The 18,591-nt window shown below is 43.1% G+C and overlaps 1 protein-coding gene and 1 pseudogene across 3 annotated transcripts in view; both read right to left on the reverse strand.

Annotated features, from left to right (window-relative positions):
• csnk2a4 (casein kinase 2, alpha 4 polypeptide) overlaps positions 1-14,088 on the reverse strand; it is a 31,693-nt gene extending 17,605 nt beyond the window's left edge. Inside the window, exons 1-4 of one of the 3 annotated variants that reach the window (XM_034167323.1) lie at positions 13,967-14,088; positions 7,109-7,397; positions 6,900-7,011; positions 5,269-5,370 (exon numbers count right to left, since the gene is read on the reverse strand). In XM_034167323.1, the coding sequence (XP_034023214.1) occupies positions 5,269-5,370; positions 6,900-7,011; positions 7,109-7,209 (315 nt within the window). In that variant the 5' untranslated portion in view covers positions 7,210-7,397; positions 13,967-14,088. Of the gene's footprint in view, positions 1-5,268; positions 5,371-6,899; positions 7,012-7,108; positions 7,398-13,937 lie in introns of those variants that run through there. The other 2 variants (XM_034167321.1, XM_034167322.1) reach the window with 2 other exon arrangements.
• Positions 14,089-14,622: 534 nt separating this feature from the next.
• LOC117507447 lies at positions 14,623-17,638 on the reverse strand (annotated as a pseudogene).
• Between the last annotated feature and the right edge of the window lie 953 nt (positions 17,639-18,591).

The following is an 18,591-nucleotide window of genomic DNA, read 5'->3' on the forward strand; positions in this document are numbered from 1 at the left end:
AAAAAAAAAATACATGAATATTTCACACCCATGTAACAGAAGAAATCATAAAATGCAGATTTAGCAAGCTAACATATCACTGGGTGATATTAATGGGAGTTAACTTTTCCGTATAAATGATGATTTTTACAAAGTCAGGTCAGCATTTTGGTCCTTTGGGTCGAATCAGCCCCATCTGAATTTTTTCATGATGAACTTTTGACATGGAGCTCATTTTAAAATCTGTAATGGCGTCTCTCATTCGTTGCTGTGTGGATGAGCAGCGCCATGTTACATAGTCCATCTCGGATCAGGACGTAAAAATTCGACACTTAATATCCACTGACGTCTCATCAGAGCCATTTCCAAACAATTTTACACATACAAACATTGTGAAGACAGACCACAGACTAAATCCGATGCGGGCCAGGAAAACAAAAATGACATGGAAACAACTTCAAGTTTATTGGCAGTTTGCAAACCAACACATGCATTACCGCCACCAACTGCTGCTGTTCTATTGAGTTTATTGGCGGTTTGCAAACAACATGGTGCATTACTGCCACCAACTGCTGTTCTTCTATTGAGTTTATTGGCGGTTTGCAAACAACATGGTGCATTACTGCCACCAACTGCTGTTCTTCTATTGAGTTTATTGGCGGTTTGCAAACAACATGGTGCATTACTGCCACCAACTGCTGTTCTTCTATTGAGTTTATTGGCGGTTTGCAAACAACATGGTGCATTACTGCCACCAACTGTTTTGGAAAACCTGGAAAAGTTCATCACACAAGTAAAAAAACAGGATTTCCAGGAATTTCCAGAAAACTTCCATCACTGTATAAACACGTGTGTGATTAATTTGTGACTAATGTGGCGTTTTACAAATTGTGATCCAGTAAAAGACTTTTCATTTGCTTCTCAGTGGGCTAATGAGCATACAGTGCATCTGGAAAGTATTCAGTGCTTCACTTTTCCCACATTTTGTTATGCTACAGTCTTATTCCAAAATGGATGAAATTCACTTATTCCCAAAAAATTGTACTCACAACACCCCATAATGACAACATGAAAAAGTTAGATTTTTTTTTTCAAATTAATTGAAAATAAAAAAACTAAGAAATCAGATTGGCAGCAATTACACCCTCAGGTCTTCTTGAATATTATGCCACAAGCTTGTTGCACCTGTCTCTGGGCAGTTTTGCCCATTCCTCTTTGCAGCACCTCTCAAGCTCCATCAGGTTGACTGAGGAGTGTTGGTGCTCAGCCATTTTCAGATCTCTCCAGAGATGTTCATTTGGATTCAGGTCTGGGCCACTCAAGGACATTCACAGAGTTGTCCTGAAGTCACTCCTTCGATATCTTGGCTGTGTGCTTAAGGTCATTGTCCTGCTGAAAGATGAACCTTCACCCCAGTCTGAGGTCAAGAGCACTCTGCAGCAGGTTTTCATCCAGGATGTCTCTGTACATTGCTGCATTAATCCTTCCCTCAATCCTGACAGGTCTTCCAATTCCTGCTGCTGAAAAACATCTCCACAGCATGATGCTGCCACCATCATGCTTCACTGTAGGGATGGTGCCTGGTTCCCTCCAAACATGATGCTTGCTTTTCAGGCAAAGAGCTCAATCATTGTCTCATCAACCCAGAGAATTTGTTTCTCATGGTCTGAGAGTCCTTCAAGTGCCTTTTGGCAAACTCCAGGTGGGCTGCCATGTACCTTTTACTAAGGAGTGGCTTCCATTTGGCCACTCTACCATATAGGACTGATTGGTGGATTGCTGCAGAGATGGTTGTCCTTCTAGAAGGTTCTCCTCTCTCCACAGAGGAATGCTGGAGCTCTGACAGAGTGACCATCAGGTTCTTGGTCACCTCCCTAAGGCTCTTCTCCCCCAATTGGTCAGTTTAGACGGGCGGCCAGCTCTAGGAAGAGTCCTGGTGGATCCAAGCCTCTTCCATTTACGGATATTGCAAGTCATTGTGCTCATTGGGACCTTCAAAGCAGCAGAAATGTTTCTGTACCCTTCCCCAGATTTGTGCCTCAAGGCAATCCTGTCTGAGGTCTACAGACAATTCCTTTGACTTCATGCTTGGTTTGTGCTCTGACATGCACTGTCAACTGTGGGACCTTATATGTAGACAGGTGTGTGTGTGTTTAAAAATCATGCCCAATCAACTGAATTTACCCCAGGTGGACTCCAATTGGGCAGCACAGTCTTGTTTGATGGCGGGTACTAAAGGGGTCAAATATGATGCATATGACGTAATTTCTCTACTTCCAGGGACAGAAACACAGCACTTTCTCTGAGATTTTGGGCAAATTACACACAAACAAAATGAAAATACAAAGAAAAAGTGACGATGCGGTGGAGCGTGAACGTGTTGCGGTTTGTTTACGACCCAGAGCTCAAACGTGGTGATGCAGTTGCACAGGTGAGAGAACACAGCTACTCTGGTTAGCTGTGTAGGCTAACACTTACCGACATGACGTCTCCCATTTACCTCTTCCCTTCACCACTGGGAACGAAAAAAAAATGCACTTTTACAACTGCTTCGGTGATTGCAGCCGAAAACAAAACAGTACACCATTTTCCTGTGTTAAGTTATGCTGTGTATACATTATGCAACGGGAACAGCTGTCCCCATAAGCGGTCAAATACAGCAATGGTACGCAGAGTCCAAACGAAACTGCGATGCACTATTAAGGCATAGAAACATCTCAAGGATGATCAGTGGAAACAGGATGCACCTGAGCTCAAGTTTGAGCTTCATCGCAAAGACTGAACACTTATGTACAAGTGATTTCTTAGCTTTTTTATACATTTGCGCAAAAAAAAAAAAAAAAAAAAACCACAAACAAGAAAAAACCAACACTTTTCACATTGTCATTATGAGGTATTGTGTGTAGAATTTTAAGGGGAAAATGAATTTCATCCATTTTGGAATAAGGCTGTAACATAAAATGTGGAAAAAGTGAAGCGCTGTGAATACTTTCCAGGTGCACAGTATTGTTTTTGTATCATCTGTGATATAGTATTGGCTTTTATTCAGTTTTGTCACTTATTTCTCATCGCACTTGAAAGCGTACTGAATTTTCTTGTAAAGAGTTTCATCACAAAAATAATTGATGAAATGCCCTTGGCCATGTAGCCAAAACCACACTGATGTTCTGCTATAGGGACACACTGGTTCAAGATTAGGGGTGTAACAAATCAGAAAACCCACAATCCCGTGTCGCTGACCGAACAGTCCTCCCTAAAAAAAAATAAAATAAAATAAAAAATCGGTCCACCCTGCCTTCACTGCACATGCGTCATTAGCCGCGGTTCACAGATCACCTTTTCTGCTTCAAACTGCACTCCAGTCATCTATCTCAGCGACAGATATCTGACGCTTTTGTACAACAATCACTTCCACATAAATTCAGGATTATTTTATTATAAAAGATGGAGGAAGTGATCAGAGCGCTGCAGCTGCACGAGCTGCTAGTTGATGTGTTCACTGCACTTCACAGAATGATTTAAGGGGTTTTACCTTGTCATCTGATGGTTAATAATCACATTAATCCATTTGATTGCTTTGGGTGAAGAGACTGTCTCAGACAAGCTGCTGAGGTCCAAAATGACACTTGCAGAGTGGAGGCAGTGCGGATCAATTTTTAGGGGGGGACAGTTCACTCTGTAACATCGGATAGAATCACAGTTTTTAAATCATGGATGGGATCATTTTTTGACCAGACAAACTAAATCAGTAAATAAAGAGATAAATATTGAAATATTTCTTAAATAAAACACTTGTTATAAATTGACATCCAGTGTTTTCACGTATCCCATAATCCCTTGTGCGCTAGAGAGTCACTGCAGTCGAAACAGAGAATCTGCATGATGACAATTGTAAATGAATATTATACTACTAAAATGTAATTTTTTATGCTTTTCATCACGTTAATAAGAGACTTCTGCATGATACCCTGAAAACTTGCTGAAACAATTATAACAAATCCGTGTCTGTTATGTTTAATCTGCGTGTAATTTAATAAACAGAAACCGAATTTCAGACATATTATATATATTAGTCTGGAACAAAGAGGACAGTGTTGTAAAGAACAATAATCAAGACGTTAAAGAACAAACTTCACTTTCTCCCAGAACGACATGATCAGGAAGCGATTGTAGCTCACAGCAGCTCCCATTGAAAATAACAGAGACAGCCTGTGATTCTCGCATGTTTACGTAAAACAAACGCAATAACAACGTCTATAAACCCAGAGAACATATTCACAAGAGTTTTAGGCACAATATAAAAACAGTTTTATGTTGCGATGTTAATGGTGTTGTCCGTGTGCAGCGGTTAAAGTGAAGCCCGATCAGAGCATCTCAATGCAGTTCTCAATGTTACTGAGATCTCGCAGCACGGCAAACTCTCCGAGATTTTGCGGGATTTGAAACCTGAAAAGGGTAGATGAAGCGTACCAATGAATAAAAATAATAATAAAGAAATGGAGCAAAGGAGACCTAAGTTTATAAGTTCAAAATCTTTTTCAAAAGATAATGTTTGGATCCAGAAGTGTGCAGAGTGTGTAGTAGGTAGACTGTCTCTGGTGAAGCATGAAGGGGAGCAGAGGCTGTTTGACAGGCACGCAGACATTTTCACTACACTCACACTTTGAATTCACTGCAACTCTGCATCAGGATTCACAGTTACTACTTTAAAAAGACATCACCATGGCAAGAAATCTGTATATAACCACACTATAATACAAACCTGTGGTTCATATGAGTGCCGAACCGATGGGGGGGGGGGTTCATTCAGTTCACAAGTCAACTATGACCCGTTACACCACTAGTCAAGATGATATCATGCTTTGATTATTATTTTAAACTTGCAGTACACCCACTCGAGTTGTTTCTCCAGGCTTTATGCCAAGCTACACTGAACACATCCAGAGTCCACCTCTGCTTTATCTACTCAGACACAAGTTTCATACTGATCTTCTGATCTCGCTCTCCCAAAGAAAGTCAAGTATTCTTACAAGTCGGTACTTACATACACAAACTTTCCAAGCCCAAAAGAAATCAAGAAGCTTCCACAAGGGGCAAACCGACTAAGCTAATAGTAAAGCAATGTTACTTCAAAACACAAAATGTACATTTTATACAAATTATGAAAATGGTACCAGGAAAACAAACAATAGCTACCTAAAACTGGATCTCTACTACCCTTGGACTCTCCCACTAACACCCATTTATAATCAAAGCCTGACAGAATTAATGTGAATTAGTTATACTTACTACTGGATCTTTCACAATATCGATAAGAGAAATGATGTTAGGACCCCCACGTAGGTTCTCCAAAATCTTAATCTCGCGTTTGATTTTCTTTTTCTTGACTGGCTAAAAAAAAAAAAAAAAAAAAAAAAAAATCAGAGACACAAAGTTAGTGCCATGAGTAGGGCTGTCACAATTATTATAATATTCGACAATCGCGATTATTTTTCATATTCGCGATTACCGTGAATTATTTATTTTATCCACAAAGCATAAAACAACTCAGAATCTGACGTCATTGTGCTGCAGCTTCGCTCACTGTGTTTAGCTCTCGTCTTAAGGCAGGACAATAACACGGAGGTTGAGGAGCGATCCGTCCTGCCGTTTGGATAAGACGGCCGATTAAAACAGTGGCCGTCTTCTTTAAAGCCATCTAAAATGCGGAGTTTACCGAAGGAGCTGTCGGTGTGTGTGTGTGCGCGCGCGGAGTCAACAGGCTGCGAGAGGGGGTGGGTGAGGGAGATTCCTGAATGGAGGCACGACACGCTGCTGAGAACTATCAGTGCACACAGCGAGCGCAGAGCAGAGAGAGGATTTTAACCCGAGTGAACATGTTAAAAAAAACAAACCAAACCGTGGAGCTGCTTTTACTTCTCTCTGAACTTTCTCTCCCGGTGTGATTCTGTCGTTACTGTCCTGTTCACACCATGTGCGCGTCGTATACTGAATTTATGAGATCATGAGATCTCATAAAACTTTCTTGAGGTTCCCAGGTCCAGGTCCAAACAATGGGGTGACCGTTCTTTTGCAGTAGCAGGTCCTAACTGAGGTCCATTAATAGCTTGCCTCTGTTTAAAGCTAAGTTAAAAACATACTTGTTCAGGGCAGCTTTTTGCACATAATTTCTTTGACACTTTTTTGTCTATTTTTATTCTATTTTGGATGCTCTTATTGTGTTTTACGTACTTTTCTTTTTATTTTATCTCTAGCTGGTGCTATTGGAAAGCACTTTGGTTCAGTGAAAACTGTTGTAAAGTGCCATAGAAATAAAACTTGATTGATTGATGAGATGAAATAAACGGTCAAATATCTTTAAAAACATATTTTAAAAAATGATAATATATGAATGAACTGAGCAAAAAAAAAAAAAAAAAAAAAAAACCTGACGCGGAGAAGCTGTGGTGATGTTCAGACGCACTGATCACAAAAAGCAGGTGAGAACTCTGAACTTTAACAGCTGCTATTTTCCAAAGGTATTTATTTGTTCAATCCTGAGCTTAGTGTAGTGTTTAAGCACAAAACATGACTGCTGAGGAGAAACAATTTCAGAAACCCAACAGAAACAACCACAAATCAGAAAAAGTTGAGACTATGTAAAATGAAGATAAAAATAAAAATGTTGCGCTATTCCCAGTTTCTCCACTCACAAAAGCCAAACGTTCTTCCAGAGTTGCGTAATTATACTACAATAGTAGAATATAAAGAATTGGGGAAAAAAGAAAAAATAGACAATATATTCGTCAATCGCAATTATTTGTGACAATTAATCGTCTTCAGAAATTCCTAATCGTGACAGCCCTAGCCATGAGGTCAAAACTATGAACTCAAAATTAAATCACACCCCTTGACTGAACAGTGTCAGTTTACAGGTTTACCTTAAGTATTTTCACCACCACCTTCTCATTACTGGTAATGTTGATTGCTTCAAACACTTCACTATATTTGCCACGACCTAGCTTCCGCACCAACTGAAAGTCATCCTGGTTCCTGGAGAGAAGAAAATAAACATCATCATCAGCTGGTATTAGGAATGTGAAGCGGCGCACTGCCACAAAAGATGTTCAATGTTCATCAAGATATTTACCCCCATTCAACGACATGAGACTCGTAGTCCCAGTACTCTCTAGGCCGGTGAGTGTTGACCTCTGTGTACACCCGGGCCCGGCTCGGAACGGGTCCTGACATGTCCGACAGCTTGGCAGTGATGGTGAGAAGCTCTTGCTATAGCTGAAGGAGCTTGCAAAACAGGAGGGATGAGTGGGGAGGAGAGGAAAGGAGGGAAGGTAAGGGAGGCTTGTTCCCAACAGGACAAGGGGTTTGGGGAGGGGGTTTTGTATGAGGGCGGGGAGGGGCAAACGAGCACAATGGGATACCTGCAACAAAGGGTAAGATAGGGACAACTCAGCACAAAACTTTCTTGAAATGCCTTACAGCATACGTTAAATTCACAGAACCTTTCAACATGACCTTCACACAAAATGTAAGCAGCTCTACAAGCAGCATTATTATGAAGTTGAACAAACAAATCAATAAATACAGTTGACACAGCTCCACTCTTAAGCCCAGGTTACACAGACGGTTTTGTCGGCAGGCAGTACGTAGACCGAAGTTCGCGGTAGTTCTGGCTGTTTTCGCGGTGGAAAGGGGCGGAGCATTTCGCCGGTGTTTTGAGCGCCGTACTAGCCGCAAATGCGCGGATAAAACGCCGCTAAATCCGCCGAATAAAGCGCCGTTTTGACGCCGTAGCATCTGGCACACGTCAGGCAACGGGGGTTAATATCCTTTACAATCGCAGGTTAAGACGCGCGTGAGAACGGCAGTGTTCTGCTGCCGCCGATAATGCCCTGTGTACCGCTGGATTTATCCAGGCAAATCCTGCGTTACTCCAGGAACTTTTGCATATAGGCACCGCCCCCAGCGTATAATACGCTGAAGCAGCTGTCACTGCAGGGGGAGGGAGCTCATCTCTCAGCCTTTTATTCTCCTTTCCTTTTCCCCTCCTCAACGTGTTGCTCGTCTCCACTACAGGGCTCTCCTCTGCTTCTGAACCAGACCTCTTGGTAAGTCCTTGCCGCTGCCAATTTTCCTTTTAGGAGGCATACTGGAGCTTCTCTGCAAAAATATCTGGAGCTGGCCACGAGTGAGAGGCCTGCATGCAGCGCGCTAGCGTTTTTATATTGACCGCCGCCTATCGGCCGTTTGGAACGGCGTTAACCAGGAGGTGGCGTTTAGAACGATGTACTGTCCGCTAGCGCCGCCGTTTTGTCTGCCTCTGTCGCCGGTTAAAACGCCTTTGAGGACGCCGATATGAGCTCTATCACCGTTTTACACGCCGTTGGTTAGGGATACAACACCAGCTGCCAATTACGGCGGTGTAAACTGCAGCACTACAGGAAGCGGCAGGATGAAACAGCGATTAAAATGTATCAAACGCCGTTGTTCGCGTTGTCTCCGTCGTCACGCGAATTCTCCGGGAGCGCTCCCGGAATTATTCGACATGTTGAATAATTTTTTCGACGATTCCCGGTAAAGCCGGAACTAAGCCACGCCCCCTAGTGCCGGCATTGACAACGGCGTTTGATCCTTAAGACGGCCAAAAACTCTTCCGGGACGCTTCCGGGAGCTCTTACCGTCTATGTGTAAACGGGGCTTAAGGCTCTATATCATTTCTCAAAACGCGATGTAACACGATGTGCATCATTGGACAACCAATACTCGATATGCATCATGTTATATACATCTTCAAGATAAAGTGGTATAAAGGATTAAAAAAAGTGAAAATTCAGCTACAATTTGCCAGAAGGCACTTCAGCAATGCAAGCCTCCATTTTTCAGATTCAGTTTTGTTGAAAGAAAATTCTTCTACCGTGAAGCTATGAGTGGTGATGATAACTTGCACCATCATTGATGAAAGTGGACCATGGTGAGAGAAAAAAAAAAAAAAAAGCGAAAATTTTTGGCAAGGTCCAAAGACCCAAAAGCCCTGGCAGGGGGTCTGGGGATTCTCCCCCAGAAAAAGGTGAGATCTCAGATGCAAAATCTTTCCATCTCAGTCTTTTCATACAACTTGTATTGTGCTACCAGCCTTTAATCCAAAAAACATACATCGTGGCTCAGAAAAGTACACAGTAAATGACCATTCAAAAAACTCAAAAATAATAATTCTCAGTAGGAATTAAAATGGAACAATAGGAGTATTTATGGCACATTAATGCATCAACTTTTCACAATATATTTAGACAAATAAAATAGCATGAAAAGTAATGTGTACATGTAGTAATGGTAGATTCATTCATTCAGCAAATGTTTAAATGTTTCTGATGTGGGACAAGAAATATATTTCTTAAAATATAAAGAAATATGAACCAGCACTGTGCTATTTTCTTTGATTACTTGATAGTTAAAAAAAAAAAAAAAGAAAAAAAAAATCTAAGTTATTTAAACTTGAGACTTTTCTTGTAGATATGGCAGTAACAATTATAAAACTGTGTAGCTTTATTTGGTAAAAATAAAAATACATTTAACACTCAGCTCGACAGTGATTGATTCAACATCCTGCAGCTAAAAGCTAATTTAGCTGATAAAGTTTAGCAGAGCACTAACATCACGAATATTTTCACTCACCTCAATCAAATTTTTGTCTGTTGCTCAAACTTATTAATCTTGTGACTCACAGGCAGTTAAACTCTCAGGTGAGAGCGGCACCCGTTAGTTCCACTTAATGTATGATTACTAAAGGAAAAACAGCTCATAACTTTTAAAGTCCACAACACGGTAAACCGTTAGGAGAACCACCACGCAGTCGCCAAAAATATGACTTAATACTAAACTCCCAACAACCAAAACAAAATAACCCTTCTTTGGACATTGGTGGCTTGCAAACCAACACGGTGCATTACCACCAACAACTGTTTAGGCGTGGAACTGAAATGGAAATGAATGAATGGATTCTGATGTATGTCGTCAAAAATAACCCGGACACATTCACCACATGAGTAAAAACCTGGTTTTCCGTTAATTTCCGGAAGCCTTTCATCACTGCACTATGCACAATTTCTCCAGTCGCAGCCACAGAACCCTACAACTCCTTCAGGGTTGTCTGGGCCGCCTCCTTCTTGCACAGTCACTCAGTTTTTGAAAACTGCCTGCTCCACACATATTTACCATAGAGAACATACTGTTTGTATTTCGTCATCACTGTTGTAAATAAAGTCCAAGACATAATCAGTGTCTTGGAAATGTCCATGCATCCATCCTCTGACTTGATTGAAGAAAACAGGATGTAAAAGTGATGGTTTACATGTGCTATACTAAAGGGTGCACTTGCTTATTCATACCATCGTTTTGGCTTTTAGATTTTTAGTTCTTTAAATTCATGACTTAGAGATTACTTTTTATTCTGAGTTTAAAGGGCATAATTTCAGAAATGTTCTTATAAAAAGCCTGCTGTCCTAAAAAAAAAAAAAAAAAAAAAAAAATCAAAACAGATCTCAAGGTGTTCACAAACTTTCATGTTTGGGATGAAAGTTTGTTTCTTTTAATCTATGTTTGGGATCATTGTCCTGTTGGAACCCCCAATTGTAGCCACATTTCAACCATCTAGTTGTTGATTTGAGGTGACAAAAAATTTGTAAGTAGTCCTCATCCTTCATTATTCCATTCACTCAGCATCACTGGCAGCAAAACTGCTCTAGAGTGTGATGCTACCACCACCATGCTTGACAGTTGGTGCAATGTTCTTAGATTTTTTTTAAGCTTCACCTTCACTCCTCGCTATGAATTTCAGTCTAGCTTGAAGGTGTCGACTTTGGAGCAGGGGCTTATTTTTTTTGGTTGGCACCCAATCTATTGTGATATAAATCTTGCTTCACTGTGGACAGCGATGCAGGTGTTCCAGTACTTTTCAGTTCATGGAAGACCTGAACCTTGCTGGTTCCTTAACATCCTAACCAATTTCCTATCACCTGAGGATTCAAGTTTGGGTCTTCTTCTAGACCTATGCAAAGTGGTGACACTTCCATAAAGTCGTTTGAGCTGATAATCTTAGAATCTGCAGCTGTTTTGAAATGACTCCAAGAGACCTTCCCAAACCTACAATTCTCCTCCTTAGACCTCCCTAAATTCTTTAGACTTTCCCATTGTTCTGAGTATTGGTCAGTCCAATGAGTGTTGTCAAACACATCCTTTTTATGCTGGCAAAATGAAACTATGAGCTGTAGTCGATCATGATCACTAAAAGAGTTAGGCCTTGTCACGTTAAAAGACATTGTAGAATCTTCAGTACCACTTATTAAAAGATTTAAGCAAACGTATTTGAGCCTGTATGTATAATCTGAATTTATTTATTTTAGAAATCTCTAATCCACACAGGGTGAAAACATGTGCACCAAATTCTTGTTTTTAAAATCACTAATGATAGTGTAGCAGATAACAGAATATTTGCAGAGGAGTCCTTGAACGATTCTTACAGTTATCTGCTGTACTATGATGTATGCTGTACAATCATTACAATCATTAGAACAGTTCAAAGACATCATTAAAAACCCAAAATACCATGACATTCATGCCCATGATGACTGCATGTAAGCTTTCGACCACAACTGTATGTATGATGAATTTACGCTATGACCAACTGCAGAGTGGCAGACACTGTGACCTGAGTGGTAGGGCCTCAAATTTCTGAGCCAGTGGTATGGGTTTGCGTTACAATCATGTTAAATATTTTCATCCCTCATGTCAATTATTAAATGACTGTGGGAAAGCAAACAAACAAAAACAAAACAAATATTTGTGACAGAACCACAAAAGTGGTAATTTTGGCCCTAGATATAAATACAAAAATGTGTGTACTGCCATAATCATGATTACTTTATACTGACAAATGAGAAATGCTATGTACAAATAGCATTTTGTGTTATTAATACAGCTAAGTATGGACAGCCACTGCCACCAACTAAATGCTCAAGTCTACAAACCATAAATCTAGTTAATTTATATCATACACACATTGCACAATAACTTGCTACCTATGGAAAGGATTTTAGAAGTCCTATGACTTGCTATGATTAATTTTCATTTGGGAAGTAAACTCTCATAGTACAAACTAACAAACACAAAAAAAGAAATCTACTACTAAGGATAACAAGAAGGAAGTGGCTACCTGTAAGTAGCCATATTAATCATTCTAAATTCTATTCATACACAGTACACCCTTGTTAAGGTTGGTGTTCGAGATTGTGGTTAATGTACTTTAGGAATCTATGTATAAACAGCAAATACATGCACAAGTGTAGCCCAATAATCACGTGACCTATATTGACCAATGAGAGAGGTGCTTCAAACGAATAGAATTTCACTATGGGTTGGCGCGGACTTTACACCGAGCACCCCTTTTTTGGTCAATGAAAGCATCGCTGAGCTCAACACAAATACATGTAATTTGGTCACTTTTCTAAGGGGTCAGACTCGTCAATAACGGAGTGGCTATACACCCAACCGTTGGGTCAATAAAGTAAATTCGCGAGCATATACGCCCAACCACAACCGACCAATGCGCGCGCTTGTAAGCTCACTTCCGGTTTCAACGCGGGAGGGAAAAAAAGGCGGATATTTTCTCGCCGGCTGTGGGAGGGTTCGCAGCCCGCGGAGGAACTGTGATCTAACACCATCTTACAGCCAACCAGCAGCATTTTGTTCAAAAACTGTTTCATCATTGTTAACAGGCTTCCAATCAAAATGCTTATGAAGTTTGTCTGTTTTGATCCATTGCAGTGTTTTCGCAGTAATTAAAGACAGCGCCATTGAATGTGTCAAACATACGCCAAAATAGAGCCTTAAAAAGTGGTGTAAAAAAAACATAGTTTAGATGCACAAAACGTGTCAAATACACAATCACGGTTGGGCAAATAAGATAATACATTATATTTATCTGCCCAATGGTTGTGCATGTAATGTTCAATGTATGACTTATCTGCCCATCGGTTGGGCGAATAGCCTTTGCCAGTCAACAAAGTCAATTTAATGTACAATGGTTCATTTCAGGTCAGCTTGACGTATAAATTTCATCGTTCCAGGTAATGATAGCTATCAGCTGGCTGTTAGAAGCAAGTTAGGAGACAAAAACAAAACCACCTGATTTCAATAGACAATCAATGCAGCTCGAGCTTGTTTTCATCGAGCGGCCAGTCGTGAAAGTACAAATTCTCACCTTCGGACCTGCTACTTCACCGGAAGTGATGTGTCTCCGCTCCAACCCATAGGAATATAGCCACTAACAAGAAAGCTTCCAAAATAGGATGCTTATTTACATTATGGTTCTACTATAACAATTTATCTTGCTTTTGACTGTTCTTTAGTTGGCAAGCAAACCTATCCAGCAAGAGTACTAGTTCAAAAGATAACTCAATAATATTAGACTGCTTTATAAATAGCATCAATTTCACATATAAAGCATGCAATATTAAGGTGAAATTTAGCCATAAGACTGATAAAATAAAACGCTTTACTCACAAACTGCAATAGGAGGATAAGTTTTTCCATTCAGCAACAAACAACCATCACCTGGAATAAAGTAGAGCTTTTATCCCACATTGTAAAGTAGAAATGTGGTCACAAATGTGCAACAATCAAGTGTAGATGTTAACTAGAATAATGCTACATCTGTAGCACAAGCCGTATCGCCGTTCCGATAAAAACCTGTGCCTGATTATCGTGTTTCGACGGATTAACACCACCTGCTGAGTATTTTATTTAAAATATCGCTGCAGATGGTGTGAACGGAAGTTAACTTACTGGCTCCACTACAGGCCCCGTGGTAGCTTGCTAACTTTAGCATAGAAAATGTTAGCGCACCATGGGGATAAACAGATCAGTCAGTTCCCTCAAAAGCGAGAAACACCGGAATGAATATTTACCCCCTCAATCAATCCGATGAGTAAAATACCTCCCAGTTAATACTGCTTTGGCCGCGCCTCCCTCCGCAGCCGGTGCGCCTCACTGCGAGATTTCTGCTGTATCAGTGACAACATGGCTGTTCACTGCCACCGACGACGCCGGCGATTCGACCCTTGATTCGAAATGGCGAAGCAGTGCGTCGATACTTGGTTTCGTTGAAAATCTGAACGCCGATCGGGAGAAGCAGCGGGGGCCCCCTAGTGGCAGTGGCCAGTAATGACACGTCAGTGGCAGCCTGTGGAGCCGTGTTCCAGTCAGTGTCCACAAATACACACATAAAACAGGACAGATTCAAAACAAACCTAATATAAAAACTCTAAAACGTATAAAAAAATTAAAATAAAATCAGTTAAAGTGCATACATTTAAACCAGTGCCAGTTCAGCCTGGAATATAAGCGTGAGTAGCTCACAATGAGATTTGAAAGTGCAATATTGACCCTATTTTCAGACTCACCCAGGCACTGCGTAAACTTTAACAACACAGGTTTCTCAAAAGTGCATTGAAAGTGCATACTCCTGTAGTAACAAACATCTGACTGGCACACTTGCCTCTGGGGACACAAAGGATTCTCATTAGAGGTGGGCGGATCGATCCTAATATCGACAATATCGATACCAACGCTGGTATTGATATTGAATATTCAAAATACACCTCATGGATGCACTGGGACGCATCATCAGTGATGTATCCTGGGGTCATCGGGTGTTTCGGGTCTTGCAACATCATACACCCTCACCCAGGCGACCCAGCCGGGGGTGATCAAGCCCCGACTTGCATCCCAGTAGCAGCCCACAGATCTGCCCTCTTCATCCAAAGTCACCTGGTGGCCTTTTCGGCAGCTTCGCTTGCAGACTTGATGGCCCTCTTCTTTGCCGCTCCTACGATGCCCAAGCGGCTGAGGACCTTACACAGAGACCGCCCTGCAAATCCCCTGCAGCCTACCTCTATGGGCTCGTAGACCGTCTTCCAGCCTCCCTCTCTGCACTCTTCCACCAGTTCCTGGTACTTAGCCCTCTTCCTCTCATTGGCCTCCTCGATGTTTTCTTCCCAGGGCACTGTGAACTCCAGTATGATCAGCTGTTTCGAAGACTGAGAGGTCATGATCATATCTGGGCGAAGGAATGTTGTTGTGATGTGCTGGGGGAACCTCAGCTGCCTACCCAGGTCGACCTGCAACTGCCAGTCAGCTGCTGTGTGGAGTAGTCCTGATGTCACATGTTGGTTTGCTCTGGGTTTTTCTCCAGCTTTAACAAAGGAGATTGCCTTCTTTGGAGCATGATGGTTCTTGCTGGAGCTGATGGCTGAGGCTACGCTCTCAGCGATTGCCTTAAGCACCTGGTCATGGCGCCAGCGATAGCGACCATCTGCCAGAGCCTTTGGGCAGCCACTGTGGAGGTGTTCTAAAGAGCCTCTACCAGAGCACAGCGGGCAGGAAGGTGTCTCACTTTTCCCCCCACACATGGAGGTTTGCTGGACTTGGCAGAGCATCGTAAACAGCTTGCACCAGGAAGTGGACCCGCTGAAAATCTGGCTGCAAGATGTTTGTCCAGGTGATCCTGCGCTGTAGTGCACTCTCCCACCTTGTCCATGCTCCCTGTTGCCATAGTCCTACAGCCCTGCTCACCCACTCTTCCTCCACACCCGCTCTGACTTCCTCCTGGATCAGGTGGTGCCTTTCCTTCCCACGGGCCTGGCTGATGAGGATCTTTGGGAAGTAACCCAAGCCTGCTCTGCCTGTTGCCACAGTGCCCACCAATGCCTTCTGTCTTAGGTGTGACTCTGCCAGCTCCACTGCTTCCCATGCCTTCCACTTCCTTCCTGTCCTCACCTTGATGCCAGCTGCTGACACTTTGCAGTCCTTTGAGTCCCTGTACTGTAGAAGTTCTCTGGTGCGTGCCACCATGAACTCTTCTGTGAGACCACTGAGAGGAAGCTGCAGGATGTTACTCGTTCCGTACAGGGCAGCACTGGTAAGGCTGCGAGGAAGTCCCAGCCACTTTAGAAGAAAGCCACTGATCTTCCTCTCTAGGGACTCAACTGCTGTTATTGGGACTGCATAAATCAACAGGGGCCACAAGATGCAGGGCAGGATTGAATGCTGGTAGATCCAGGCTTTAAACCTACCAGGCAGGCCAGACTTGCCTACCTTGGTGAGCCAGGTTCCAAGTTCTAAGCTGGCCTTCTGGATGGCTGCTGAGTCCTTCAGGGTGGAGTCGAAGAGTTTCCCCAAGCTCTTCACGGGTTGCTCCGTGATGGTTGGGATGACAGTTCCTGAGATGGAAAAGCGGAACTTGTCACTCACCTTCCCCTTCTTCAGCACCATGGATCATGATTTGGAGGGCTTAAAGCTCATCCTTGCCCAGGTGATGAGCTTTTCGAGCCCTTGCAGGATCCACCTGCACCCTGGGACCGACATGATTGTTACGGTGAGGTCATCCATATAGGCTCTGATGGGGGGCTGTCGTACACCTGACTTGGTCAGGGGCCCTCTACATTCCACCTCAGCTGACTTGATCACCATGTTCATGGCTAGGGAGAAGAGGACAACAGAGATGGTGCAGCCTGTAATTATCTCTTTCCCAATGCGATGCCAGTCCGATGTCTCTGACCCAGAAGTAACTCTCATCCTAAAGTTATTGTAATAATCCAGGATGAGGTCCTTGATCTTATTGGGAACATGGTGGAGGTGGAGAGCGAGCTCAACCAGCTTGTGTGGTATGGACCCATAGGCGTTGGCCAGGTCCAACCACAACACAGCTAGGTCGCCTTTGTTCTCATGGGCCTCTCTGATGAGTTTCGTGATGATCCCAGTGTGTTCCAAGCAGCCAGGAGCAGAGATCCCTCCTCTTCTGTACTGATGGGTCAATATAGCTGTTCTTGAGGAGGAATTCAGTCAGTCTTCGTGAGACGATGCTAAAAAACACCTTCCCTTCCACGCTCAGCAGTGAGATGGATCGAAACTGACTGATGTCTCGTGAGTTCTCTTCTTTGGGGATCCAAACTCCCTCAGCATGCCTCCACTGGTCGGCCACTTTTCCCCTTCTCCAAATCACCTTCAGGATCCTTTACAGGTGCCGTAGAAGCTCCGAGCAGCGCTTGTAGACCAGATAAGGAATTCCACTGGGGCCTGGTGCTAACGCAGAGCAGGCCGCCTTGACGACCTCCTCAGCCTCCTTCAGGCTTGGCTCCTTCAGGTTGAACTCCGTTGTTGGGGGATCTGGGCTGATGAGAGCTTTGTTGGGCTCCAGTTCCAGGTCTCTCAGAGGGTCACTCACAGTGTCCTGGAGGAAGCGGTTTACTTGCTCTTTAGAGCACTCAAGCCGGCCACTGCGCTTGTCCCCTAGCAGTTGTTTGGTAAGGCCAAAGGGGTTGGCGATGAAAGCCGCTCGCTTCCTTGCCCTCTCCCTACCCCGTCTCCGGTGCCACTCTGCTATGCCAAGAGTCATCAGCTTCTTGCGCAGGATGTTTTTCAGTTCCACTAAGGGTTGCTTCTCCTCCTCAGTTGCAGCCTTGTACTGCTTCTTGAGGGTACGAAGCTCCTGGCGCAGATGATGTATCCGGGTGGCCCTTCGGCTCATTGTGTAGGAAGTGGGTTTTGATTTTCCTTTGTCCACCTGCCCAAATCTTTCTGAGGCATAGCTGATGATGATGGTGGTCATTGATGTGAGTCGGCTGTCTGCGTCTCCTTTGGCTGTGGCCTGGATGATGTTTGACACATCCTTGTCAAACTGCTGCCACTCATCTTCTCTTGCTGGCTGGGGGCCACTTAATCCGCTGCTGTGGACTTACTCTGCTGGGATTGAGAGTCTGAGGTATGTGGAGGGACTGGGCTCTGTGGGTTGCCTCCTGGCCGGGCTCCTCCTGCGTCTCACCAGGTACAAGACCTGAGCGTTGTACCTCATTGTCTTTCTCCAAGCATTTCATTCTAGCCTGATGGATTTTCAGGCCACGATGGTTCTTGCACAGCTTTCCGCAAATGCATGTTACGTTCGTCGTTTGTCTGTTTGCCTGGGTCATCACCGTGTGGTCCGTCTGATTGGAGATCTCATCCTCCCCCCCTTTCAGGATCTCCTGGGGGTATCTCACTGTAGGGCCTTGTGTAAAAAGATCGATACTCAAGCTTTTTTTCTCTCCCGCACGCACTGACTGCTGCACATGGAGATTCATCAAAGTCTACTCCCTGTCTGTTAGAACAGTGCTGCGCTGTGACACACAACACAGAGAAGCGCACCCTCCCCCCTCTGGTCTTTTGTTGTTGCGCTGTCACGTGACTCAGCGGCGCTGGTGTGTTAATTTTGTTGTATTGTGGTTTGTCAGCCCTCTACCTCAGGAGATTTTGTTTTAAGTTGTGTTGAGTGATTTTTTAAACAAAAATGTTGATTGTGATAATAAAGTATTTTGTTGTCACGTACAATGTTTGGCGAAATTCTATCCTAGGTCTTTTGGATCCTTTGGATCTATGAAGCTTAAATATGAAAAAGTATCAGTATCGGTATCGATATCGATATCGATATCGGTGATACTGGGTCTGTATTTACTTGGAATCGGATCAATGCCAAAATTTCCGGTATCACCCACCTCATGGCTTGTAACCTCTGCATGCCAGATTTTA

The sequence above is a fragment of the Thalassophryne amazonica genome, chromosome 3, assembly GCF_902500255.1.
Source record: "Thalassophryne amazonica chromosome 3, fThaAma1.1, whole genome shotgun sequence".
Lineage (NCBI taxonomy): Eukaryota > Metazoa > Chordata > Actinopteri > Batrachoidiformes > Batrachoididae > Thalassophryne > Thalassophryne amazonica.